Here is a 24,129-nt window from a genome sequence, read left to right as displayed (position 1 = left end):
TTCATCCTCTCTTTGAGCTAACGCTCAACCAGGGTCTTTTTTTTTGTGTCGATGGCATGGTGTTGGTAGCGGGGGCAGAAACAACGAATAAAATCGGCTACTCCAAGTGAATTTGGAAACTTATTTTAATGAAAAATTTGCTCTAATGCAAATTCCTGAAGTGCATGTCAGATATCACTTCAAGCAGAGCACAGCACCCAGCCTCAAATTTTGAGGTTGCCAATTCTGCCCCAAGGTTAGCTGCGATTGCTAACCATAGCCGATTAACCGCTATCGCTGAACTAGTCGCCGAACTTTAACTCACTATTCAGTGAACATTTACTCCACCTTCGATTCGTAGGGCTTATTAGAAAGTGATCAGGATCGAGGAATAGTATGGCAGAAGCCGATAAGCTGAACATCGACTCCATTATACAGCGTCTGCTGGAAGGTAAGACTGAATTTCGCTCGATATTCACTGAGGTAGCCATTTTAGCTAACTTCGCTAACAGATGCAAGGGGACGATAGAGAGATACATTCGGTGAGCCAATTAAATTCCACTGAACTTATTTGTTTTTGTTATTATTTTACTATTAGTATTGACCTATCAGCGAATTATCCTATGTTTAATGTCAAATCTACCTCTTAAAATACAAGGTAACGGTGTATGTTTATATTGTGGCCAGCCGAGACACTAACATTATCGTTATGTAAGAAACCGTGCAAGTATAACGGAGAAGTTTCGCTTAGCGTAGCTAGAATTGTAAATGTGAATAATTTTGGTAACGCTGTGTCCTTTGTCTTCACTCATCCTTGTTTAATGTTGTGGACGTTAAGGTCATAACAACGCCGCACGTAACCTCTAAAACTAATAAATCAAACCCGTAAAATGTGTCTCCAGGAGCAATTTTGAGTTCTTCATGACGTTGAAAGTATTTTTTTTATTTTACTTTATTAATTTTTGTATTTTTTAACCTTTTTTCTTAACGAATGTGCGCTTTTATTTACATGCATGCCAGTTAGTTTTGTACAGCAAGCTCGGACATGTAATGATTACCTTCATATTCCATTGTAATGATAGTGGGTGTTACAGAGGCGTAGATTGCACCAATAGGCAATGTTTTTGGGGTAGAACCCTGCTCTGCTTTTTATTGAGTATGTTTTTTTATTTTTTGCTGCATTCGTGTTTGTTACATTAATGTTCAAAATGCGGCTTTATTGTCCTTTCCTCTTGACTAACATGGTGTTATATCATCATCATAGTCCTTGCACGGTGTTATTTATACCTTTTACCTACTAAACTAGTGTCTATATTCAGTGTACTACGCCTCACTCTCCTCGTCTCTCACTCTCTTGCAGTGAAAGGCTCCAGACCTGGCAAGAATGTTCAGCTGACAGAGAATGAAATCCGTGGTCTCTGCCTCAAATCCAGGGAGATCTTCCTCAGCCAGCCAATCCTGCTTGAACTTGAGGCGCCCCTCAAGATTTGTGGTGAGGCTTAGTTGTGTTTTCTCTTTGATTGAGGGGAGCTCTCATGCGGTTCTCTTAAAGGCTTGAATAGCTGGACTGTAATGAGAAGGGTCTTCGCGTTGTGAGTCGGTTTTTATTTGCCTGATTGTGTTTAGATGACATTTTATCATATTTGAAATTCCCAGGAAAATAATACCGCAGGACTGTGACTTTGCCCTGTAATTATAGAACTGAAGGAATAAACTGATAACACTGCTCCCCTCTCCTGTAACTGTTCTGCACTTCCCTGGAATTAGCCTCCTGGGTCCAACTGCTGATGCCACTTGATAATGAACCCTAAGTCCCTTTAAACAGTGTGTTCTAACTAGGAATATTGTCACTCTGTTAGGCCTTGGCTTGTATATTAAAGTACAGAGTCGACATGGAGGTAGTCACAAGGCCGAATCAATGTCTGTGTAAAAGGGACGGCATAACAGTTCACCCAAAACACTGTTGTTTTTACATGTCACCCTCCGTTGCGCTACGATGGAATGCCGTATAAATTCACAAGCTGGGGCGGCATAGCGCCAGCTTCTTAACGATGGGCTAATTTGTCCTGTGGTATCGTGGAATCTCTGTGTGTAAGTGTCCCGGGCTTAAAGGAACAGTGCAGATTTAAGGACCTTCTTGAGTTTAACATGCTGTCAAAATCCCCGCTTTTCTCACATCAGATTTGCATATTCAGTTAGTTGTGTAATCATCATTAAAAAAAAAAAAAAAAAAAAAACAAGTCAAGCATACGGCGTCAACTTGAAATAGTACATGGTTCAAGTGTTCTAAATTTACAGGGTTCCTTTGCCAAGTGTTGTTGTACCTCTATCCAAGTCCCTCGCTGTTTTTGTTGTGCACATACACACAGCACGAGTCGCACCTTTGACCAACATTGTTTCTCTCACCAGGTGATGTACATGGGCAGTACTACGATCTGCTGAGGCTCTTTGAATATGGGGGCTTTCCACCAGAGAGCAACTACTTGTTCCTGGGAGACTACGTAGACCGAGGCAAGCAATCCCTGGAGACCATCTGCCTCTTGTTGGCGTACAAGATCAAATACCCAGAAAACTTCTTTCTGCTGAGAGGAAACCACGAGTGCGCCTCCATTAACAGAATATATGGCTTCTACGATGAGTGTAAGTCCCAAAGAATGACACAAATCTTGATTTTTTTTTCGGTGTTGTTGTGGATAGTTTTAATCAGCAGGAACCATATAAACAACCTCCGATCACCCATTTCAGCCCCAGTTCCATTATAGTGTGAACTTAAAGGATGAGGGAATGCATCTGACCGAGATGGAAATTCACAGCTCACCAAGACAGTGACAAATTAGAAGAATCAGAAAGAAAATTTGCAATGCAGCAGCCATCTTTGTGGCCGTCTTGTTGATAGCTATTAGTTGTTTTGGTGCTGCGAGTTCCCCTCAAGGACGAGGTTGTGTAAAAAATACACTGCGTATCGTCTGTATCCTTTATGACTGTGGGATTTATTGCAGGACTGTTTTATTATACTGCTTTAGTTGCAGCAGCTGTGACCCAATTGATTAGCGAGCATCTAAAAACCAGAAAACTGTTGGTTTGCTCAATGGAAAGTTGATGCTGAGGAAAAAATTTTAAAGAAGAAGAAGAAGAAGCCAGCATTAACTCCGTATGCAGATGTATATATTTTAAACTTTAAAAAAAGAGCAGTCGGAAAGAAAGTATAAAAAAGTTGACTAAATCTGTGATATGGAGGTGCAACTACTTTTTTTTCCAGCATGAAGTAGCCTATTATTGGTAACACAAGCTATTCAGATAGACCTGGGTGTATCAGGCTTCAGGCAAAGTAGCATGATCAAGCTGTGCAGGCAGCGATGAATCACATGGCTTCTCGTGTGTGTGTGTGTGTGTGTGTTTCTTTTTTTACAGCCCCAGATTATGTAAAATGTTGTGTTTATTATGTGATGTTCCAGGCACAGCCTTTGAGCATTTATAGGTCTCGAGATAAGAGTGAAGCCAAGCGATTTTGGTTTCTTTCCGCAGGTAAGAGGCGATACAACATAAAGCTGTGGAAGACCTTCACCGACTGCTTCAACTGTTTGCCTGTCGCAGCCATTGTTGATGAGAAGATCTTCTGTTGCCATGGAGGTATCCTCATCAGACACTCCATTTGGCTTCTCGCCAGAGAACACACACACACACACACACACTCACTCACTCTCCTGCTGTTTTTGCTGTCAACATGACCTGCAGGTACGTCTGCCATCTTAATGTCTGGTTGGCACCGAGTTTTGGCCACTTTTAAGCAGAAGTCACAGAATTAGGATTTATACATTTAATGCTGCTTTGATCAAATTCTTTCAGATGGGTATTGTAGCGTGCTGGTCACTAATCTCAGAGAGGAGCAGCCGTCTTTGCGTTACTTCTTGTAAAAATGAGCTGAAGTATGGACGCGTACCATTTTAATTCGAAAGATGGAAAAAAAAAACACAAATATTCACACATTTTTCACTTGATAATTGATCACAACGCAATAAACTGGGCGTTGTCACCATCCAGTTGCTGCTATCTCATGTTTCCATTGGAGACCCACCATAAGGACTTATAAACAGGCTGTGGACGTCATGAGAGCTGACACAGAGTTTTTATTTTGGCCATAAAAAACTTTCATGGCCTAAAGTGTCTTCTGGTTAGAACGTCCACCCTTGCATCTCTGCTAGTCGTCATTCACACACAGGTCTGTTCCCCACGTTTACAAGAGACAAATGTTTAACACATCCTGAAGAGCACATCGCCCAGCGTTGTGATTGACAGGCTGACTCCTCCTTTTTCTGCAGAGCTTTCGATAAACTCTGGTGAATCTCGAGTAGAACGAGGGCTCTAAACCTACCGCAGGTGAAGCTGTTCCCGCCGTCGTAACTTTGAGCCGTTTCCTCAACAGGCCTATCCCCAGATCTCCAGTCCATGGAGCAGGTGCGAAGGGTGATGCGACCCACTGATGTGCCTGACCAGGGCCTCCTCTGTGACCTGCTCTGGGCCGATCCCGACAAGGACGTGCTGGGCTGGGGTGAAAACGACCGCGGCGTCTCCTTCACGTTCGGCGCCGACGTGGTCACAAAGTTCCTCCACAAACACGACATGGACCTGATTTGTCGGGCCCACCAGGTCAGTGCGCCCAAGGCCGTTCACACAGGAGAATTTGATCATGGAGGCTAAGTAGAAAATTTCAGACCCTCTTGTTAGCTCCTGTGTTGGGGCTGGTCAAATTCAGTGTTTGGTTTGGTGACATCATCAGACTCCAACCTGAAGTCATCACCTTCTCCTCTCAGTGGTTTTCAACGTGTTTTAGACGCACCACATCTCAATGGTGGCCCGTACTCAGGCTCCAGGTACCAAAGCAGCTCTTTGGTGGTGTTGCTCTGAAAATTCAAGATAATTACATACAAGTTGTAACTTAAAAGTCAAGGCCTGTATTGGTTCATTCTTTTCTGCGTAACCCAGCCAGCGGAAGAGTATTCAGAGGGTGAAACCTGCCATACTAATATAGAAAGCTCCTTTTATCAGATATTCCTCTCAGTGTAACGGCTTCTGTGTTCCGTGCTACGCGGCGCTGAAACGACCCCCATGAGGTGGTGCCGTTGGGCGCCTGCTCGCTAACCCGTGGTATCCATTCTCAGGTGGTCGAGGACGGCTATGAGTTCTTCGCCAAGAGGCAGCTGGTGACGCTGTTCTCAGCCCCAAACTACTGCGGTGAATTTGACAATGCAGGAGCCATGATGAGCGTAGATGAGACCCTCATGTGCTCGTTCCAGGTGAGGCGCAGACCAGCCAGATCTAATCCCGACAGTTTGAAGATTAATACAAAATCTGAACTTCTTTTTTTCTTGTTGTTGTTTTGCTTCCACAGATCCTCAAACCTGCAGATAAGAAGTTGTTCTACGGCGGTGGAGGGGGCATGGGCTCCGGTCGCCCGGTCACCCCACCGAGGAAAGCTAAGAAATGACACCAGTAGTCGGCCCTTGACCTCTGACCCATCCTTCCTGCCCTCTCTACCTCTCTTCTCCTTTCTTTCACCAAACAGCCAGAAATCAAACCTATACCCAGGGCTTTTTTCCTTTTTTATCTGTACTTCTTAAAAACATTTAATGTTACGAATTGTCTGAGCGAGCGAGTGCGTGTGTGCGTGCGCAGATGAGATGTGCCCCGTCTGCCAGTGAGCATTGAAATCATGTGCACATGTACATTTTGTGTGAGTGTATTAGAGATTTATACTTTCCCCTCTCTCTTGCCACTCTTCCTGTGGAAAGGTTGAAACCACAGTGTCTGTCTGTACAGTAATTTGACTGAAAACGCAGGGTTTGGGAGAAAAGCAGGAGCTTGCTGAGCTGATGAATTTAAGCAGCAAACCTCTGCCAGCAGGTGGCGTGTGTGTACTCGTGGAGGGGGGAAGTATTTTTTTCCCTGTCCTCTGTACTGTAAAATCTCAACACAGGTGTGTGCATGCGCGCTCGCGCGGGTGTGTGTGTGTGTGTGTGTGCGCGCGCGCGTGTGTGTGTTCTGTGCGGTGTCTTGCGTGTCTTTGAGTTAGTGTGACGTCACCTTGTCTCACGAACGGCAAGCTCGCTCTCTCACACATACACACACACACACACACACACTTACACACACATTTACACACACACACACACACACACACACGACTCTTCAGATTCATATGAGCCAGAGCTGTAAAAAAATACACATACAGTTTAGGTTTGTACAGATTTGATTACTTGAAAGAGATTTTTTGTGAATTCGTTTTGTAGTCTTTCATCAAGTTGACCAATAAAGCGAGAATCTGAGCTTCACCGTCTGTTTTTGTAGTAATTTTCCACCTGAATACCATGAAAACATGAGGATTTGGACAGTTTTGTATAGAAACCAACAAGAAAAGTACATGAATTGCAATAATATGGATTTTTTTTTTCCCAGCTGATAATCCAACCAATAATTGTGTCACTTTCTAACACACACTAGTTTATTGTTCTTGCTTTTTGTGTGTGTGCGTGCTTACTGGCTGCCGACACTTCCTGCAGTACAGGCTTGAAACGAGCATTCCACTGACTTTGTTTTTTTTTTTTTCTCTCTCTCCTGTCTTTAAACTTTTAAACCATTTTTTCCCCCCCTCCACATAAAACACTCACACAACACGTTTTGCAAACTGCAATCCTGTTGTATCACTGTGTCACCGTCCTTGTTCGCTGGTCGAGGTGCACGGCATGAGCGTTACTACTTCCTCACATTTCCTTTGTTTTTGGGGGGGGTTTATGGTGCGGTCCTGCAACATTCTCCCTCTTAATTTCACTGCTGAACTATAAAATCTTGTCATCAGCCAATAATTGATCATGTGTTCCTATTTCTAACAACATATAAAACATAAAATCTCATAATTATGATTTTTATTCCATTATAACTTTGCGTCCAAAGTCGGGTTTCAAATATTTATTGTAAAGGCGAGAAGATGAAATTAAATTATTTCACAATTTCATAGTTGTATTAATGTATTAATGCAGAATATACACAATAATTTTATGTTTTATTTGTTCATGCTACACTGCACATGTTCAAGTATATACGATATATAGGTGTGACACTGGCTGTGTGTATTTTAGCCAGATTGGGTTGATGAATAAAAAGTTGAATAGAAACGACTATAACGCGTTTGTCATTAAAAAAGTAATTTAAATTTAATAAAGAATTCTCATGCCCTGATAAAACCTAAGGTTCTTCGATCATTACAAAGCTGCTGAAATCAGTGGTGTTGAAGACCGCGGTGATTTTACATTTGCAAATTCTTTCCAGCAGTTCTTACGTACGAATGACAGGAACGGACTTGTTCTTTGTGAGAGAGTTGGTCTTCTTAATGTGTCCATATTTCACTGAGCACCCTAAACCCGGTAGTGAGAACCAGCCGGTCACCGGGAACACATATATATGAAGTTAAAACTGGCCAAAATACAAAAGGAGCCAATAAAACCCAGTTAAATATGCACTTCCCCCCTTAGAAACGCAGTATCCAACAGTGCCAGCAGCTGAGTTCAACCAAACCGACTACACAAAAAAGGAAACAAAGAACACCTTCTTCACCTCACTTCCCCCGACTAAATAACGACCACAACAAAAACAGGAACTGAGGAAATGCGGTGAGGAAACACTGGAGGCAGGAAACAAAAGACAGGGTGTGATTGACAGCAGATTTGAAATGAGTAAAACAAAGACCCTGCCCCCTCCCCACCCCCCAAAAAAACAAACAAAACAAAAATTGGCATTGCTGCAGGTTTGGTTCCAAAGTATCAATATGCTTCCTCACACATGAGGTAACGGGACAGGTGTAGCTGGTGTTTTAAACCCGCTCCTGATGTGTTCAGCAGTTGTCCACAGGGAGGTGCTGTTGAGCAGGTCCCAAACTGTCAGACCGACTGTAATCAGAGAGGTTTGATTACAACAGCGTGCAGAGCGTTGCCACATAATGACCAGAATTATCAGCTACCGTTATTTCTTCACAAAACCGTCCGCCATCACCGCAGGGGCTGCGTTGAAAAATAGATCCCTCCGTACGGTACTCGAGCTATATTTATCAAAAAAAAGGATCCCGTTTCTTTCTGAGCTATTTCTCTGGCTCTTTTAGCATTCATTCATCTTCCTGTCATCGGCAGCCTTCCTCAAGATGCTCTGTCCATCATTCGGATTTCTTTTTACAGGACCAATGAGGTGAGAGGTGAAGGTTGGGAACTGCTGCGGGGGTGTGGGTTGGATTTAAAGAAGCTTAACTTTATTATGCAACTTGGTTCTTCAATGATTCTCAGTCCACCCGGGTTTTGAAATGGCCATTTGAATTTAAATCATTTCCAGAATGCCTTTTAGAAATTTAAAAAAAAAAAAACATCAAAAGGAAGTTACTCAAATTTTGATCTCAAGTGAAGCGTGCGATATGAAGACAACTTTTCAGCAGTCCTTCATCTACACTACATATTCATCTGCTTTTATTACATACAACTCAGTTGGTTACAAAATCTATAATCATTTACCATCAATTTCATGGAGCGTTTTCTTTGTCTTTATGATGATTTGAAACTTATTTAGGTGGGAGTTTCAAATACACTCTCTGGGTTTTATGCCATCTTTGCACTGCAAATTTCTGTTTGGGATTTTGTGTATTTTCAAATTATGCAAGATGATAATGTATTTGCAGAAACCATATCAACTGTTAAAAAAAAAAAAAAAAGAAGTGGACAAACCTACTATGACAGCTCCGTCACTGTGTTTTCCCTGTAATGGCCACCAGGGGGACTCTCAACAGGTTGATAGTATGACCAAACGATGTCTCTTCTCACATGATTTATTTGCCCCATAAAACGTTTCCGTTGTGTTTCAAGTTGTCGTCAATGCAGCGTGTATTTCTTTTCCTAATTTATGATCTTATTTCTAGTAAACCCACTACAAAGAAGGGTACGCTTCAGCCTGCGGCTACCTTGTGATTTACAAGTGGCTTTGAATCAGTCCGGAGGTGCAGCTTCACTGTCTCATCCAAATACAGTTTCGAAAAAAAAATAAGACGCCGATGGCCGAAATGCCGAATTTAAGGATTTAAAACAGTCGTTAACGAACCATTTGGTGACCTCAGTTGGGCCACGTCCACTTATTTTACACCATCTCTGAGTTGTCCTGCTAGAAGGCCCATCGGCCTGTCGGTGTTGGAGCGTCTTCCTGATGGAGGATTACACACATCGATGTGGTTACACACGCTGAACTTAACTACTGTAAATTCAGCAGCCATGTCACTTCAAATTCAGTGTCTCCACTGGATTGTGTTTCTTTATCTTGTGTTGCTTCGAGAGTCTCGAGGACTCAAACCTGTCCGGGTCTACTGTATTGAGACTCAATAAACAGTGTGAACTATTAGTACTTAGAAAATCGGATCCAGCCAACCCCGGAATAGTGTCTTCGTTAAATAAGAGGACTCGAAATAGACAGTTCATCTTTCAAATGATATCAAATAGTGTACATAGTGTAGTAGTTCCTTCGGCTACTCTCATCCGACATTCTTCACGGTTAAATTTATGACTATTATTATTTGTTTATACGCTTACATAAAAAAAAAAAAAAACCACCTGCCGTTTGGGAAAGATTAGAAATTGAATTTGCTGCTCTTGCACCGTTTAACGTGAATCATGTTAAATGATATCTGTTCACGCAAAAGAATATCAGACATTTCTCTAACTGAATGTAAATATTTTGATCGGTTCTTGTTAAAAAAACAGGATGTTTCTATATAACAGGCTGATATCGATCGGGCATGAACTCAGTGCAGCAGTCTGAATTGATCCGTGACAGTAAATCCAGCGCTGGATTTGGCAGACCTTGACTTGCCAATGAAACGGGTCTTGGCGAGTAACTAAAAACACACTCTTCTAAAAATGCACAGACGGCCATGTAAATGATACTTCACGAGTAAAACTAATGCTGCTTTTAATCAACAGGCTCACTTTCCTGTCGGCTCCCCTGCGGCTTATATACTGCACCCTTAAGTGTGTGGAATGGTGTGAACAACCAGGAACTCTTGGGCCCTCATGGATACTGATGACACTCGAGTCATACGTGTCCTCCAACAACCTGTCTCATTTTGTCTCAATCGATGAAAGTTAGACTTACGAGCGTGAAGTGAAGGTTCGGCATTCTGGAATAAAAAAGGAGCAAAGCTGTGGCGGTGCCATGCCCAGCAGCCCAGTGTCACCTGCTCTATTTATATCTGCAGAGGAATTCTGGATTCAGACTCAGCTGCCACTTCTATTATTACTATTAGCTAATGCAGTGACAAGTACCCCGCTAACATCAACACTGTAGCTCCTTTATCCATCGCCTTATTGCCTTGTACTAATTATGTCCTCACTGTCAATACCATGCATTTCCCATGTTATTAAATATTGTTGTCAGCAGGTTATTTCAATGATGGATGCAAGCAGGTCTGTATGCAGTAAAGATGCTGCTTAATTCTGGAGTAAGTACAAGTATTATGTGATTTGACACCTTCACTCCATCATACCTCCACAGATGGATGATACCGAGCAGCTGGACAGCTCAGATCCCAAAGAAAGTGCTGTTAATGACAATAACCTTCTTTAAGAAATACGTTTGAGTCACTCTCCCCCTGCGCCATGTCTTTCTGGGACAAATGGCGCCCTGTCCCTGTCACTTTGCTGGTGTCGTGCAAGTCAGCAGTGTCGTTGCATAACAGAGGCGCATACAGCTGCACCACAGCGGTACTTAACACTTGTACAGAACTGGGAACATGGATAGAGTTTACAAATGGTGGAGGGAGGGCTTGATGGCGGCACAAGGCGATCCCTCAGCCATGCGAGAGGGCGTGGCATGTCAGTGCCCCGGTGGGACTTGGAGGTGATGGGTGTCTCGTCGTCTGTGCATACACACAGGCTAGCTTCTGACACTTCACCCATCGACAGAAGCGGAAGATGGGGGTGTGGGGGGGGGTGCGGGGGAGAAACCTTATCCTTCTGGGATATTGAGTTAAATGTCACTGCTCTGCCCTGAGGGAGACACTGACAGCCTGACCCCTATCACAGCCCCCAAATCTCAGAGGTCAGAACGGTTGTACAACAGCTGAAGCCTGGGGAACTGTGGCTGAAACAGAGATAGCGGCAGGGGAAGGCAGAAAACGAAAAAACGCAGCGGCACATCTGGGAACTAAAAAGTTTATTGACGATACAACTGGTGCTGATCAATCTGTAAAAGTTGAGAGGTGATTAAATTCACCACTTCAGAAGTGATGAAGTGAGAGTGTAAGTACCTACAGGCTACACTCACTCCCTCATTGTTCTATCTGACGCATCTCTGAAATTTACTGAACACGATTCGAAAACCATTTACACTGAGCGAAGTTGGTTGCCCTGCATCATGGACATTTCGCTGTACACTCTGAGGCTGCAGGCCCAGGGGATGGGTCAGGTCACCATTAGCCGCTAACAAAAGCGACTTCCTATTTTAGAAATCAACTGTGAAGCAGCAGAAGAAGCCTGTGTTTGCTAAATGGCTTCTTATATTCTTTTTTTTTTTTTAAAGAATTTATGCGCAAAGTTTTATCAAATGTTTCAGAAGAATCTCCATTCATCGTATATTAAAGAGCTGTAAAAGAGCTTGAAACCAATATTAAGAATTATAGTAACTATGATTTACCGCCATAAAATAGTGGTCAAAAATTGTGGACGTGAGCACCCGTCGCTGTTAGCTGAGCACAATGACGTTTATTACATTTGTCTGGTTTATTTTACACTTTAATTCATATTACATAAAGTACTGAAGTGACATTCTTTACTTATATTGACAAAAACAAAAGGGTTTTTTGTTGTGTAGCACAGTAGACACCTTGAAAAATACTTGAGTGCTCATATGAATTCGTCACGTATGCATTTACATTTTAAGGGGCTTTTTTACATTTAGGTTATAGGAGGTATATTGGTGTATATTGGTGGAGCGACTATGCAGCTCATTCTGTCAGCTAGGACAGGGAAGGAATAACAAACATCTGCTGATTGTTTTTATTTTATTTTTCAAGACGGATTACAAGATGGGTTAACGTTGGTAAAACCCATGATGATTACCTCTAGAAAGTGCAGTATAAAGATGTGATTTATCCTTCAGTGAAAGATGGGGATTGATTGGACTCTTCTCACAGAGGGGAGATACGGTGTTTTGTATCTCAGAGATGTCGTTCGATTCGTCTCTCATCACCATGTGCTGCCTTGTCTCCTACTCTCGCGGTACTTCTGCCAGAAATGTTCCAAACTGACTTTCTTTTTAGCAAAGCCCATTTTTGACGAGGTAAAGACATTATTCTGCTCTATTATGTCAAGGATCAATGTTACCATGGCAACCTGGACTGCAAAAAAATTCTTGTAACCACTCCTGTACATAAATGAAATTTACCTGAAATGCCTTAATGGCAAAATAAATTGATTGCTTTTCCTGAACAATGCTGAGTAAATCTCAGCTTTCCAGTTCGCTGCATGAGCCAACTCACTTAAAACCTGTGTGATAGGTGTGATTATATTATAATTATCATTGATTATAGGAATTTGACAGCTCGCGTGTACCGTCCGTCACCGTAACTTTAACAGCATTAATCACTCTTACTTAAGTAATGAAATTTAAAAAAAAAAAAAGTCACAGAATTCTAGTTTGAAATTAATTCATATTTTTTCAATACATTCATTCTTATTTGATTTTCAATGCTAAGAAATTGAGAAAAGCGGTCATTGGATGGATTTTCAAGAGATGGCGGTTTCAAATTGTCTCATCGATGAAACATCGTGTAAACGTTGTGTTGTAGAGGTGTGCGTGAAGTCATTGGCAGCTTTCTAAGAGCGGCTATTTGACCTGATTTGCTGAACTTCCAGCCGGCGTTCGGCAGTAACCCTTTTAACAGTCAAATGAAACATGACACAGTCAAACAAATCACTAACATATACGGGTGGTCATGAGCTGATTCTGGAAGCAGTGAAGATATATTTAGCAACTGTTTGATTAAAAAAAAAAAGAAAAGTTGAGTAAATACACTTTGTTGTTCAATAACTGTTCAAATGTGCCCTTTGAGAACTGATCAGTCTTTGTTGATTCTGACCGGTACGGTGACTGTGCGCAAGATGCAGAAAATAGATGACGGCAAAATGTGTCCTGTAGCTGTCAGAGGTGGCGAGGAGTGAGCGGCGCTGCTCTTACAGGAACACCTGTCAGTTAATTGATTAGCAACAGCTACTTGAGTTCCTGTCTACAGAGAACTCAGCAGTACACAGCAGATTGTTTACTGGTGTTTACTGCTGTTAAAACAAATTGTAAATCAATTAACGCTGTCTTCAAATGATTGTTCTGAATTTGATATTATGTTTGGAGTGTTGTATTTTTTTTGGGGGGGGGGTGGCGTGGGGGCGGGGTTATCAATCAGTCAAAAATAAAGACATAAATTCTGGTTCACACCACAGATTAAAAACAAACAAACCTAAGATGGAAAATCATGTAAAATGAATTCTGTCGTTTGCTCAGCAAGAAACAAATTCAGTGCTCCAAATCCGCCGCAAGAGGCCATTGTGCCTCACTGAATGGCAGTTTCTGGCCGGATCATCTGTCACACATCCACTTAAGCCGTGCCATATCTCCCCTCCTCATAAAAGAAGAGAAATAAAACTTGATCCTCCTGTATCTGCAGTCGGGGCTTCTCCTCTGCAGTGCGATTGAATGACATGCTGGCTCTCCTCTTGGCATTCCGGTACCACAGCAATCATTCCTCTACTACGCACTCACTTTCTTCTTTCCTCTATCATCTCTCTGTCTTACTTTCTATCATCAGTCACACTGCCTATGCCATTATGAGTGGTTGATTCATGCTGTGAAGATAAAGGTGTTGATGAGTGTAGATAAAGTTCTTCTGCTGTGTGAGGCTTGTTTGAGAACCTCTCGGGAGTGTGATTGCATGTCCAAGTCACAACCTTGAAGTAAATGTTATTTCTTCTGCTAATAATCCATCTCTGATCCCCCTGTCTAGTGTCGTTCACTCCTCTCTGGCTCAGCCACCTTCCTCAGCAGAAACCAGTTGAGCCGTCACTCAACCCTCAGCCCTCCTCCCCTCTGCATGATCTCCTGTCTCACTCTCTCACCTTCTCCCTTCGTCTTATTCCACTGACCATGCATGTTCCAAAAACAGATCTCATTTTCATCCATGGTACGACCCCTGAAGCCCCCCCCCCCCCCCCGCCGCCCCTCCATCCCCCTGCACCACCACTCTCCTGCATTACCTCCTTTCCAAATCCAAGCCTTGTCCCCAGTTCCTGTCCAAGTCCACCATCTCACCTCCCCATTGCTCTACCTCAACCCCCCCACCCCACCCCACCCCACCAGCGCCCCCATCCCATACCCACTATCACTCCCATCCTGGAATTTGGAGGCGTGTGTCTGCAGGGTGTCCACCAATCCTGAGCTCTTCGGTGGTATAAAACCCTGAGCATGTATGGGCTTATTCGCTCTTTCTGTCAGACCAGCACTCCTGAATTGGAGGGTGCCACACTTGTAGGTGAGGGTGGTGGACCAAGGGTGAAAACTGCAGACAACAACGACGAAATAAAAGAGCGCGGATAGGCACCGTTAAACGGCCCATCCCTTGTCTATCCAGAGAGGATGGAGAACGCACACACAAAGGTCCCGGCAGAATGCCTGACTTTCTTTGGGGTGAATGAGAACTCCGGTCTCACTCCCGACCAGTTCAAGAAGAACCTGGACAAGTATGGCTTTAATGGTAAGAGCCTCAGGGGATGGGGTTGGGGAGGCCTTGCATAAGCTGCATAGATACACATCTCACATTGACTAAAGATCTGAATTGCATTGAGGAGAATTATTTTTGCTTCACTAGCTGCTTGGTCTGTTGGGAGTCGACACACAGATATGCTGCTGAGTCGCGGCCGGGTTGAGTTTTTGCATGCGATACTTTTTTAGAGAGGAGTTGCAACAGCTGGTAGAAATGCAGAGACATTGAGAAGCAGAGACTTTGAGGGCTTTGAAGAGCTATTTAAAGATAGCCAAAGAAGATGGCTGGAGAGCGAGAGAGACAGGTGATGGCTCAAGAAGCTTCCTGGGTGATAAATGGGGCGGGCGTCAACAGGAGAGGTGGATAATTTTAGGCAGGCCTAAAAGGGGAGGGCCTTAGATGGCTTACGGCTAGATGATTTGTTATATGATTGCTAATCAATAACCACTGGAATGGTAAATAAAACCGTTTTACTAGTTTAGCAACTTGGTTTCACGTTCGACCCGCCATTAAACATTCCTCGTGTGAACGGTGAAGATGTGATTCAGGTGCGCAGCCCCTGTAACTGTGAATTAAAGGTCATTATTGATCCTTTTATTTGCGGTATTTCAGCATTTGTGTTGAAAGATCTGCAAACCTTTTTTTTTTCTTTTTTTTAAAAGGTTTGCAGATCTTGAGAGGTGAATGCTGACGCATTTATTATCTGACAAAGTCTTGCTGTTTTCATTCACGTGTCGTACGGTACATTCATCATTCTAATGGAACATCCTTTTTCGTCTTCCTCTCTATGTGTGTATCCACCTTGGTCCCTTCAGAGCTGCCCGCTGAGGAGGGTAAGTGTTTATCCAGCCAGGTTTATGAACTTCAGGACACTTCATTTGTCCCCACATATACACACATCGCCACTAATCTGAAAAGACCCTAATCCCTTGTGAGGCCCTAATAAAAACACTCCGGCAAGCATTTTGATTTCGAGATGTCCACACTCGCAACATCATCACAGCACATCCTCAGTTATAAAAAAGAAAGCTGTATTACACCATTTTGATGCTATAAACTACACACTTGGCAAACACATTTGGATATTTCAATAATTATATGATATTTTGTGACTGTTATTCACTTTTTGCTGTTTTCTCTCTGTTTCCGCTCAGGTAAGAGCATCTGGGAGCTGATCATTGAGCAGTTTGAGGACTTGCTTGTCAGGATCCTGCTGCTGGCCGCTTGCATTTCTTTTGTAAGTAAACAAGGACTCGTATATTGTTTCAGTCACGCAGTTTCAATGATTCAGTAACACATTCATATCAGCCTCAAGTGGGATTTCTACTGGCATCCTCACTACGCACATTTGATGTCAGACATTTCCCACGTTCATGTTTTTTCTGATACATTCTTCTCTCTTCTGTTGTAGTGAGCCATCTTGAAATCATTTTCAATCTGTTACCTATCACACACACACACACACACACACACACACGCACACGCATGCATGCACGCACGCACGCACGCGGTTGCACACACTCATGCACTATAGTTTATCATTTCTGCCAGGTCACTTTGTCAAGACAGCTTCTTATCCCCCTCCTCAAAACTTACACCCCCCAACCCTCTAAGTCCCTCCACCCTTCTATGTATTTTTGAGGACGACAACTTGAGAGGAGGGAGATGGATTGTGGGGGCTTGTAGGAGGTGTATTAATTCCTATGCCCAGCTTTCACCCCAGCTGTCATGATGGCCTTAGAAGGCGAATATTGAGGAGCGGGTGAGTGACGGGGGGTCAGGAAAGTATAGGGGGGCTGAAGGGGTAAGGGTTTATTTTAAGAAAGCTCCAAGCTGAGGAGAGAAACTGAATCCTTCGGGAAAGGTCAGGACTGAAGGAAGGAACGAAGGCCTTCCAAAGAAAGAGGGTTGAAGTCAGAAGGAGCAAAGGGTTATGGGACATAGAGATCAAATTATCAACAATGATGTAATCAAAATAAGAAGGGTTACCACTGGAAACAGAGAGGTAGATTTTTTTCATGATGAACAAAATGCAGGTTCCATGATGATGAATTCATCTCGATGCTCTTGCTAAACTTCACGTGAGCCCCCACGATCCCTAAAAACTTGTAATATTTAATTGCACTTTGTACAGTATGGTGAAACACGGCTTTTAGGCTAAAACATGTCCTGGTCCATTTGAAGCAAACGCTAACACCAACTCGCTCTTCTCCACTCAGGTGCTGGCCTGGTTTGAGGAAGGTGAGGAGACCGTCACTGCTTTTGTGGAGCCCTTCGTCATTCTTCTGATCCTCATCGCTAACGCTGTTGTTGGAGTGTGGCAGGTCAGTGACCCGGGCGCCCGCCGTGTTGAGCAATAACACATATCCATTCCGGTGATGTCAGAAAGCACACAGGTTCCAGTTACTGACAGTCTTTACCCAGAAGTGTTGCTTCATGGCAACAAGTATCACCTTTACAGCTTTGAAGCTTGAAATAAGATGTTTTCTCATGTTGAGCAAATCATACATAACACATATCAACATCATGCGGATGTACATGAAAAGGATTTCGAATCTCTGACTGTTTTACATTCATTTATATTATTTTTAGGGAGAAAGAAAAGGAGGATACACAGGATAGTTCATTAAAATATGATTTACAACATTTATGTTCTGACAGATATTTGTTGGCAAATATTTGGCAGTTAACATTGTACCTTTATGGCTTTAACTCCATCTCAGGTTTTCATCGAAATTAGCATATATCTGAGAAGTGACCAAGACAACATTATTTCATTAAAAACGAAACTGACTACCCCAAGTTTTATCATGTATTTCATCAAATTGAATCAAAAGGAAACGCTTTATCCACTGATGCAGTTTATACTCGAATGACACAGATAAAGATAATATAAACTGAGTTTTAATGAAGCCTATAGCTCAGTTCCCCTTCCTTTTCAGCCAGTAGCAAGTGCATCAGTGTGTAATTGCAGACTAACCTACAACTAGAAGAAATTTGGTTAATATCCGAGCAAGCATCAAGTGGTATCTCCATCTCAAGATGAAATATATCACAATAAAAAAGGCATGTGTGTTTTTTGGGGGGGAGGGGGGTTGGTTTTTTTGGGCTATTCAGTAAGCGGTTGTTTGTGTTTGTGTGTGTGTGCTGCAGGAGCGTAATGCTGAGGATGCCATCGAGGCTCTCAAGGAGTATGAGCCTGAGATGGGCAAAGTCTACCGTTCTGACAGAAAGAGTGTGCAGAGGATCAAGGCCAGAGAAATTGTCCCTGGAGATATCGTGGAGGTGTCTGGTAAGACACGACAGCATCGTTTCAGCTTGTCTCTGGTAGCTTATTGCTAGTAAAGACAAGAGGAAATCTGTCTGATCTGTAACTGTTAATGAATCCCTGCTGGTCCCAGTCCCTCCAGTGTCTTATTTTAATGTAACTGTGAAGAGAAACAATAGAGCTCAAATCCAGTGACTTACTGCCTTTGCCTTATCAGCAAGAGCGTTACAGACTCAGGCAATCTGTCTGATAAAAGCAGATGGCAAAGCTTCATGTCTTATTTAAGGCAACACAGCAAGAGAGAGAGAGAGAGAGAGAGAGAGAGAGTGAGAGAGTGAGAGGATGGAGCTTCACTGCTGTGCAAACATGCTGACTGAAGGAAAACAAAATCATGAGTATAAATACTCTCACTAGCACCTGCCCCACCTCCTCTCCCCTCTCCACCGTCACCCACTTCTGTTCATTTTGTCCGTGTACACCTGTCGTCTCTCTGGCTGACTGACTGTTCAACCCCCCCATGGTGCATTCTCACTGGGCGCCAGTTTAGGATCTACAAATTCCTTTGAGTGTTCAGCCCTAATATTTGGAATAAGTTCTACAACTACTCAAAAGACCACTTTGTGTTTTCTAAGACTGATGATTTGATTTAGCTGCAACTGTTACAGTTACTTGAATGTTTTGCGATCCAAAAATAAGAGCAAATTCTGGCAGAAATTCATAAAAAAAAAAACCAACAATCCTAATGGCTGTTATTTCTACTGTCAGTGAGAGAAATATACTCTTTAATGATGAAGTAAAAGTACTGAGACTCAACTGATTTCCTCTTTGATTCTAGTCGGTGACAAAGTCCCCGCTGACATCAGGATTGTTTCCATCAAGTCCACCACCCTGCGTGTTGACCAGTCCATCCTTACTGGTGAGCTAACTAGAAGTCTGCTGATATGTATGTATGTGTTTGCTATCCGTCTGCAGTTTTGATGAAATGCGCTGTTCTTATCTCCCAGGTGAGTCCGTCAGTGTGATCAAGCATACTGAGGCTGTTCCCGACCCCAGAGCTGTCAACCAGGACAAGAAGAACATGCTTTTCTCTGTAAGCTTCCCACCACCACCACCATCATCACTTTTCGATCTTTTGTACGTCTCCAACAAATTTTGCTAATTTTCTCTCCTTCTTGACATTGCAGGGCACCAACATCGCTGCTGGTAAGGCCATCGGTGTGGCTGTAGCCACTGGAGTCTCCACTGAGATCGGCAAGATCCGCGACCAGATGGCCGCCACCGAGCAGGAGAAGACTCCTCTGCAGGCCAAGCTGGACGAGTTCGGCGAGCAGCTGTCCAAGGTCATCTCTCTGATCTGTGTTGCTGTGTGGGCCATCAACATTGGCCACTTCAACGACCCCGTCCACGGTGGCTCATGGATCCGTGGTGCTGTCTACTACTTCAAGATCGCCGTCGCCCTGGCTGTGGCTGCCATCCCTGAGGGTGAGGTTGCAGACCGTTAGAGTTCCTGTTGGAGAAAAGAACCTCATGTTTCTGAATGTGACTCAGAGTTTAATGTCTGGCAGGTCTGCCCGCTGTCATCACCACCTGCCTGGCTCTTGGTACTCGCCGTATGGCCAAGAAGAACGCCATTGTCAGAAGCCTGCCCTCTGTGGAGACCCTGGGCTGCACCTCTGTCATCTGCTCTGACAAGACTGGCACCCTCACCACCAACCAGATGTGTGTGACCAAGGTGAGAGCCACACAATTTAGTTAAAAACTAGTCTTGCTACATTAAACACACTGACAACATTCTCATGTTCCTGCTCTACAGATGTTTATTGTCAAGGATGTTGAAGGAGAACATGTTGAACTTGATGCCTTCGATATTTCTGGCTCCAAGTACACCCCCGAGGGCGAAGTGTAAGTTCCATGCCATGAGGCATCATTCATGATCAACATCAACTCATTCATATTCACTGAAAATCACATGCACCATCTTTCTTTGTTCTTCAGTTCTCAGGGAGGTGCCAAGACCAACTGCAGCGCATACGACGGCCTTGTTGAGCTGTCTACCATCTGTGCCCTGTGCAACGACTCCTCTCTGGACTACAATGAGGTAAATTCATCACCCTGAATCATTCATAAAATTATATTGCTCGACCTCGTTACCTGCAAGATTTAATCTCCATCACCGTCTGCCTCTCCAGTCTAAGAAGATCTATGAGAAGGTCGGTGAGGCCACTGAGACTGCTCTGTGCTGCCTGGTTGAGAAGATGAACGTCTTCAACTCCAATGTCAAGAACCTGTCCAGAATTGAGAGAGCCAATGCCTGCTGTTCAGTGAGTTTCCTCTTTCTATATATGTTGTATTCTTGTTTTAGATTCTGTGGGCAAATAAATGTTTACTTGAGGTACCGTCAGTTGCAGCCTATCTAACACTATCTTATCTTTGTGCTGTCCAACAGGTCGTCAAGCAGCTCATGAAGAAGAACTTCACCCTGGAGTTCTCCCGTGACAGGAAGTCCATGTCTGTGTACTGCACTCCTACTAAGGGCGATGGTGGTGCCAAGATGTTCGTGAAGGTTAGACCCTCATATTTCCCTCTCACCTCATTGGTTTTGCAACGTATAACAGGCTTCAAAAAGTAATGAACATGTTTGTTTCGCAGGGTGCCCCAGAGGGTGTGATTGACAGATGCGCATATGTGCGTGTTGGAACCACCCGTGTGCCCCTGACCGGTGCCATCAAGGAGAAAATCATGACTGTTATCAGGGACTGGGGTACCGGCCGTGACACCCTACGTTGTCTGGCCCTGGCCACCCGTGACAGCCCACTGAAGCCTGAGGAGATGGTTCTTGAAGACTCCACCAAGTTTGCTGATTATGAGGTGAGAACTTGATGACTTTGGTATTGAAATGAGCTCATATGATTTCAACTGTGAATTTAATGTTTTTCACCTCTCGCCCCAGACTGACCTGACCTTCGTTGGCTGCGTGGGTATGCTGGATCCCCCTCGTAAGGAGGTCACTGGCTCCATTGAGCTGTGCAGAGCTGCTGGAATTCGTGTCATCATGATCACTGGTTAGTATTAAAGGTTGTCTGTCACAGTGCTTTGCCAGTACACTTGCACAAACCCCACTCTTGTGCTTTGACATTCCGATGACCAAACCTCTATGACTCCATATTTCAGGTGACAACAAGGGAACTGCTATCGCTATCTGCCGTCGTATTGGCATCTTCAGTGAGGAGGAGGATGTGTCCAGCAAGGCCTACACCGGACGTGAGTTTGACGATCTGCCCAGTCATGAACAGGCTGAAGCCGTGCGTAGAGCTTGCTGCTTTGCCCGTGTGGAGCCATCCCACAAGTCCAAGATTGTGGAGTTCCTGCAAGGTTATGATGACATTACTGCCATGGTAAGAATTATGTTACAGCAGATGCGATCTGAGCTTGACTTCTGCAGTTATCAGCGGCGCTTATTAAACTTGCGCTTCCTATCCTTCAACCCTAGACTGGTGATGGTGTGAACGATGCCCCTGCCCTGAAGAAGGCCGAGATCGGCATCGCCATGGGCTCTGGCACTGCCGTTGCCAAGTCTGCCTCTGAGATGGTCCTGGCTGACGACAACTTCTCTTCCATTGTGGCTGCTGTTGAGGAGGGCAGAGCCATCTACAACAACATGAAGCAGTTCATCCGTTATCTGATCTCTTCCAACGTCGGTGAGGTCGTCTGGTGAGTGTCCTGGCAGAGACACACTCTTATCTGCTTTTGTTCGCTTTCTTCTCCACCTTTGTTTCATAATTCCCCTTGTCGTTCATTAGTATCTTCCTGACTGCTGCTCTGGGTCTGCCTGAGGCTCTGATCCCTGTGCAGCTGCTGTGGGTCAACCTGGTGACTGATGGTCTGCCTGCCACCGCTCTGGGCTTCAACCCCCCTGATCTGGACATCATGGGCAAGCCCCCACGTTCCCCCAAGGAGCCCCTGATCTCTGGTTGGCTGTTCTTCAGATACATGGCTATTGGTGGTAGGTATCACTGTGGGTTTTGTTTCAAAGCTTTATCTGTTTTTGTGAAGTGGGAGAAACACGCACCAGCTCTGTTCTCTGTCCCTAACAGGATACGTCGGTGCCGCCACTGTTGGTGGTGCTGCCTGGTGGTTCCTGTACGACTCCACCGGCCCCGGTGTCACCTATCACCAGCTGGTATGTATTCTTCAACGCTCTGCCTTGTTCCCTTTACACACACTCATGTGGAGACACACAGTAACCCCGGCTGCCCTCCCTGCAGTCCCACTTCATGCAGTGCCACGATGAGAACGAGGACTTCACTGGCATCGAATGTGAAATCTTTGAGGCCTCTCCTCCCATGACCATGGCTCTGTCTGTGCTGGTCACCATTGAGATGTGCAACGCTCTCAACAGGTACCACATCACATGAGTTGGTTGTATACATTTGCTGTGCAGAAACTATGTGATTTAAGCACCAGTGAGTGGTCATAATCTCTTATGTTCTTATTTCAACCCCTTCAAGCTTGTCTGAGAACCAGTCTCTCGTCCGCATGCCCCCATGGAGCAACTTCTGGCTGCTCGCCGCCATGACCCTCTCCATGTCCCTGCACTTCATGATCATCTATGTTGACCCTCTGCCCGTAAGTCAGCCAGCAGTGCTCACCTCAGCCTAGTTTAAGACTTCGGTGTAAATTCATTTTCTGTGAGGAATAGCTCTTGTAGTAGCTTTCTACCGCAGCAGTACTGACACCTACTTGTGTCATCCCTCAGATGATCTTCAAGTTGACCCATCTGAGTACAGAGCAGTGGCTCATGGTCCTGAAGCTTTCATTCCCCGTCATCCTGATTGACGAGGTGTTGAAGTTTGTCGCCCGTAACTACGTTGAGAGTAAGTACCCACATTTTTGAACCCTTCTAACATTTGATGCGTCATGTTTCCAGAGTTCCGAATTGAACATCTTTAATATCGACGTCATTTTAACGATTTTCTGATTAATAATGTAAATATTTATTCATTAATAATTTAACAAAATGTATTTCCTCATAATGTTCTGTTTTAATCTTATTTCATCTCATCATTTTGAGTTATGTGATACCTGTCACGAGACTGACTCTCCTCCTCCTCCTCCCCATTCATCATTAACTCATCTAAACCTTTCTGTTGATTTCCAGTCTAATTCAATCAACCCACCACCATTAGCCTGTAACTAAAGCAAGGTACTCCACAGATTTCCATGTTACGGACTGTCACACTTTGTTTGCATGTTTGTGCCATTCGTGTTTCGTCAAATATGTTCATGCCGTCATATAAATCTGTCTCGTCCATGTCACGTGAATGAGAAACTCCGGGGTCTTTCTTCTATTTCACGACAGTTTTTGAAACGTAAATCATCATTTCTTGTCAGTAACACCGATGCATGGACTCTGGAGACTCTCAAGTGCCGCTTCCTGTCATTTTTATTTTTTTTTTAGCTTCTTTGTTTCTCATTTCTGATTTTGTAAGAGCTGAGTTAGATGCCTCGGCAGGTGAGAAAATCCCCTGTGAGTTGCTGCTGGCAGTGTAAGCGTTACAGCTTGTTTGGCAGGTAGTAGTGTAGTAGTAGTAGTAGTAGTAGTCGTAGTAGTCATGCCTGTTCTGTGCTTTTTCAGGTATTATGTCTGATATTGCGAATTTCCCCACTGAAGCTTGGATATACAAAAACCATCCATTTTTGAATTGGCTGCCTTTGCTAAATCATCTCGCTCTTTCAAAGATTTGTTTTCTTGAGATGATGGGGTGAATGAAATTTGCAATCGGAATTTGCATGAGATTTAGATTTGCAATAACCTACCTACCTGCATATGAAATAAAAAAATAAAGACTAAGACTAAGAAATAAAAAAAGCTGATATTATTAAAGTGTATCTCAGGATACTTTAGAGTTACTTAAACTCTGTTTAGTTAAATATATGTTTTCTGTTAGGAAATAACTTTCTCACCATTTCTTTTTACATTTAAAGAAATAAATTGACCTATGAAAGGTTATTTTAGCAATAACATAGTTTTTCTTACCGAAATAATTCAGTT

At 43.7% G+C, this 24,129-nt stretch overlaps 2 protein-coding genes across 2 annotated transcripts in view; both read left to right on the top strand.

Moving 5' to 3' along the window:
* The first annotated feature begins 21 nt into the window (after positions 1-21).
* ppp1cab (protein phosphatase 1, catalytic subunit, alpha isozyme b) lies at positions 22-6,303 on the top strand. Its single transcript, XM_086194688.1, has 7 exons — positions 22-430; positions 1,340-1,471; positions 2,389-2,619; positions 3,505-3,609; positions 4,403-4,626; positions 5,139-5,273; positions 5,369-6,303. Exons 1-7 carry the CDS (start codon positions 376-378, stop codon positions 5,462-5,464), a joined length of 978 nt encoding a protein of 325 aa, XP_086050814.1. The 5' UTR covers positions 22-375; the 3' UTR covers positions 5,465-6,303.
* Positions 6,304-14,248: 7,945 nt separating this feature from the next.
* The window catches only part of atp2a1l (ATPase sarcoplasmic/endoplasmic reticulum Ca2+ transporting 1, like), a 10,666-nt gene continuing 785 nt past the window's right edge, over positions 14,249-24,129 (top strand). The window contains exons 1-22 of the mRNA XM_086194670.1: positions 14,249-14,800; positions 15,625-15,642; positions 15,964-16,046; positions 17,029-17,133; positions 17,963-18,101; positions 18,913-18,993; positions 19,082-19,167; positions 19,262-19,559; positions 19,643-19,809; positions 19,891-19,979; positions 20,073-20,175; positions 20,267-20,398; positions 20,524-20,640; positions 20,727-20,945; positions 21,028-21,139; positions 21,249-21,472; positions 21,568-21,788; positions 21,878-22,080; positions 22,172-22,257; positions 22,343-22,476; positions 22,586-22,703; positions 22,834-22,951. Coding sequence (XP_086050796.1) covers positions 14,683-14,800; positions 15,625-15,642; positions 15,964-16,046; positions 17,029-17,133; positions 17,963-18,101; positions 18,913-18,993; positions 19,082-19,167; positions 19,262-19,559; positions 19,643-19,809; positions 19,891-19,979; positions 20,073-20,175; positions 20,267-20,398; positions 20,524-20,640; positions 20,727-20,945; positions 21,028-21,139; positions 21,249-21,472; positions 21,568-21,788; positions 21,878-22,080; positions 22,172-22,257; positions 22,343-22,476; positions 22,586-22,703; positions 22,834-22,951 — 2,971 coding nt within the window. The 5' untranslated portion in view covers positions 14,249-14,682. The remainder of the gene's footprint in view (positions 14,801-15,624; positions 15,643-15,963; positions 16,047-17,028; positions 17,134-17,962; positions 18,102-18,912; positions 18,994-19,081; positions 19,168-19,261; positions 19,560-19,642; positions 19,810-19,890; positions 19,980-20,072; positions 20,176-20,266; positions 20,399-20,523; positions 20,641-20,726; positions 20,946-21,027; positions 21,140-21,248; positions 21,473-21,567; positions 21,789-21,877; positions 22,081-22,171; positions 22,258-22,342; positions 22,477-22,585; positions 22,704-22,833; positions 22,952-24,129) is intronic.

This window comes from Aulostomus chinensis, chromosome 23 (genome assembly GCF_037954235.1).
Source record: "Aulostomus chinensis isolate RoL2024-O1b breed Wild chromosome 23, RoL_Achi_v1.0, whole genome shotgun sequence".
Classification (NCBI taxonomy): Eukaryota; Metazoa; Chordata; class Actinopteri; order Syngnathiformes; family Aulostomidae; genus Aulostomus; species Aulostomus chinensis.
This window is presented reverse-complemented; position numbering and strand designations above follow the sequence as displayed.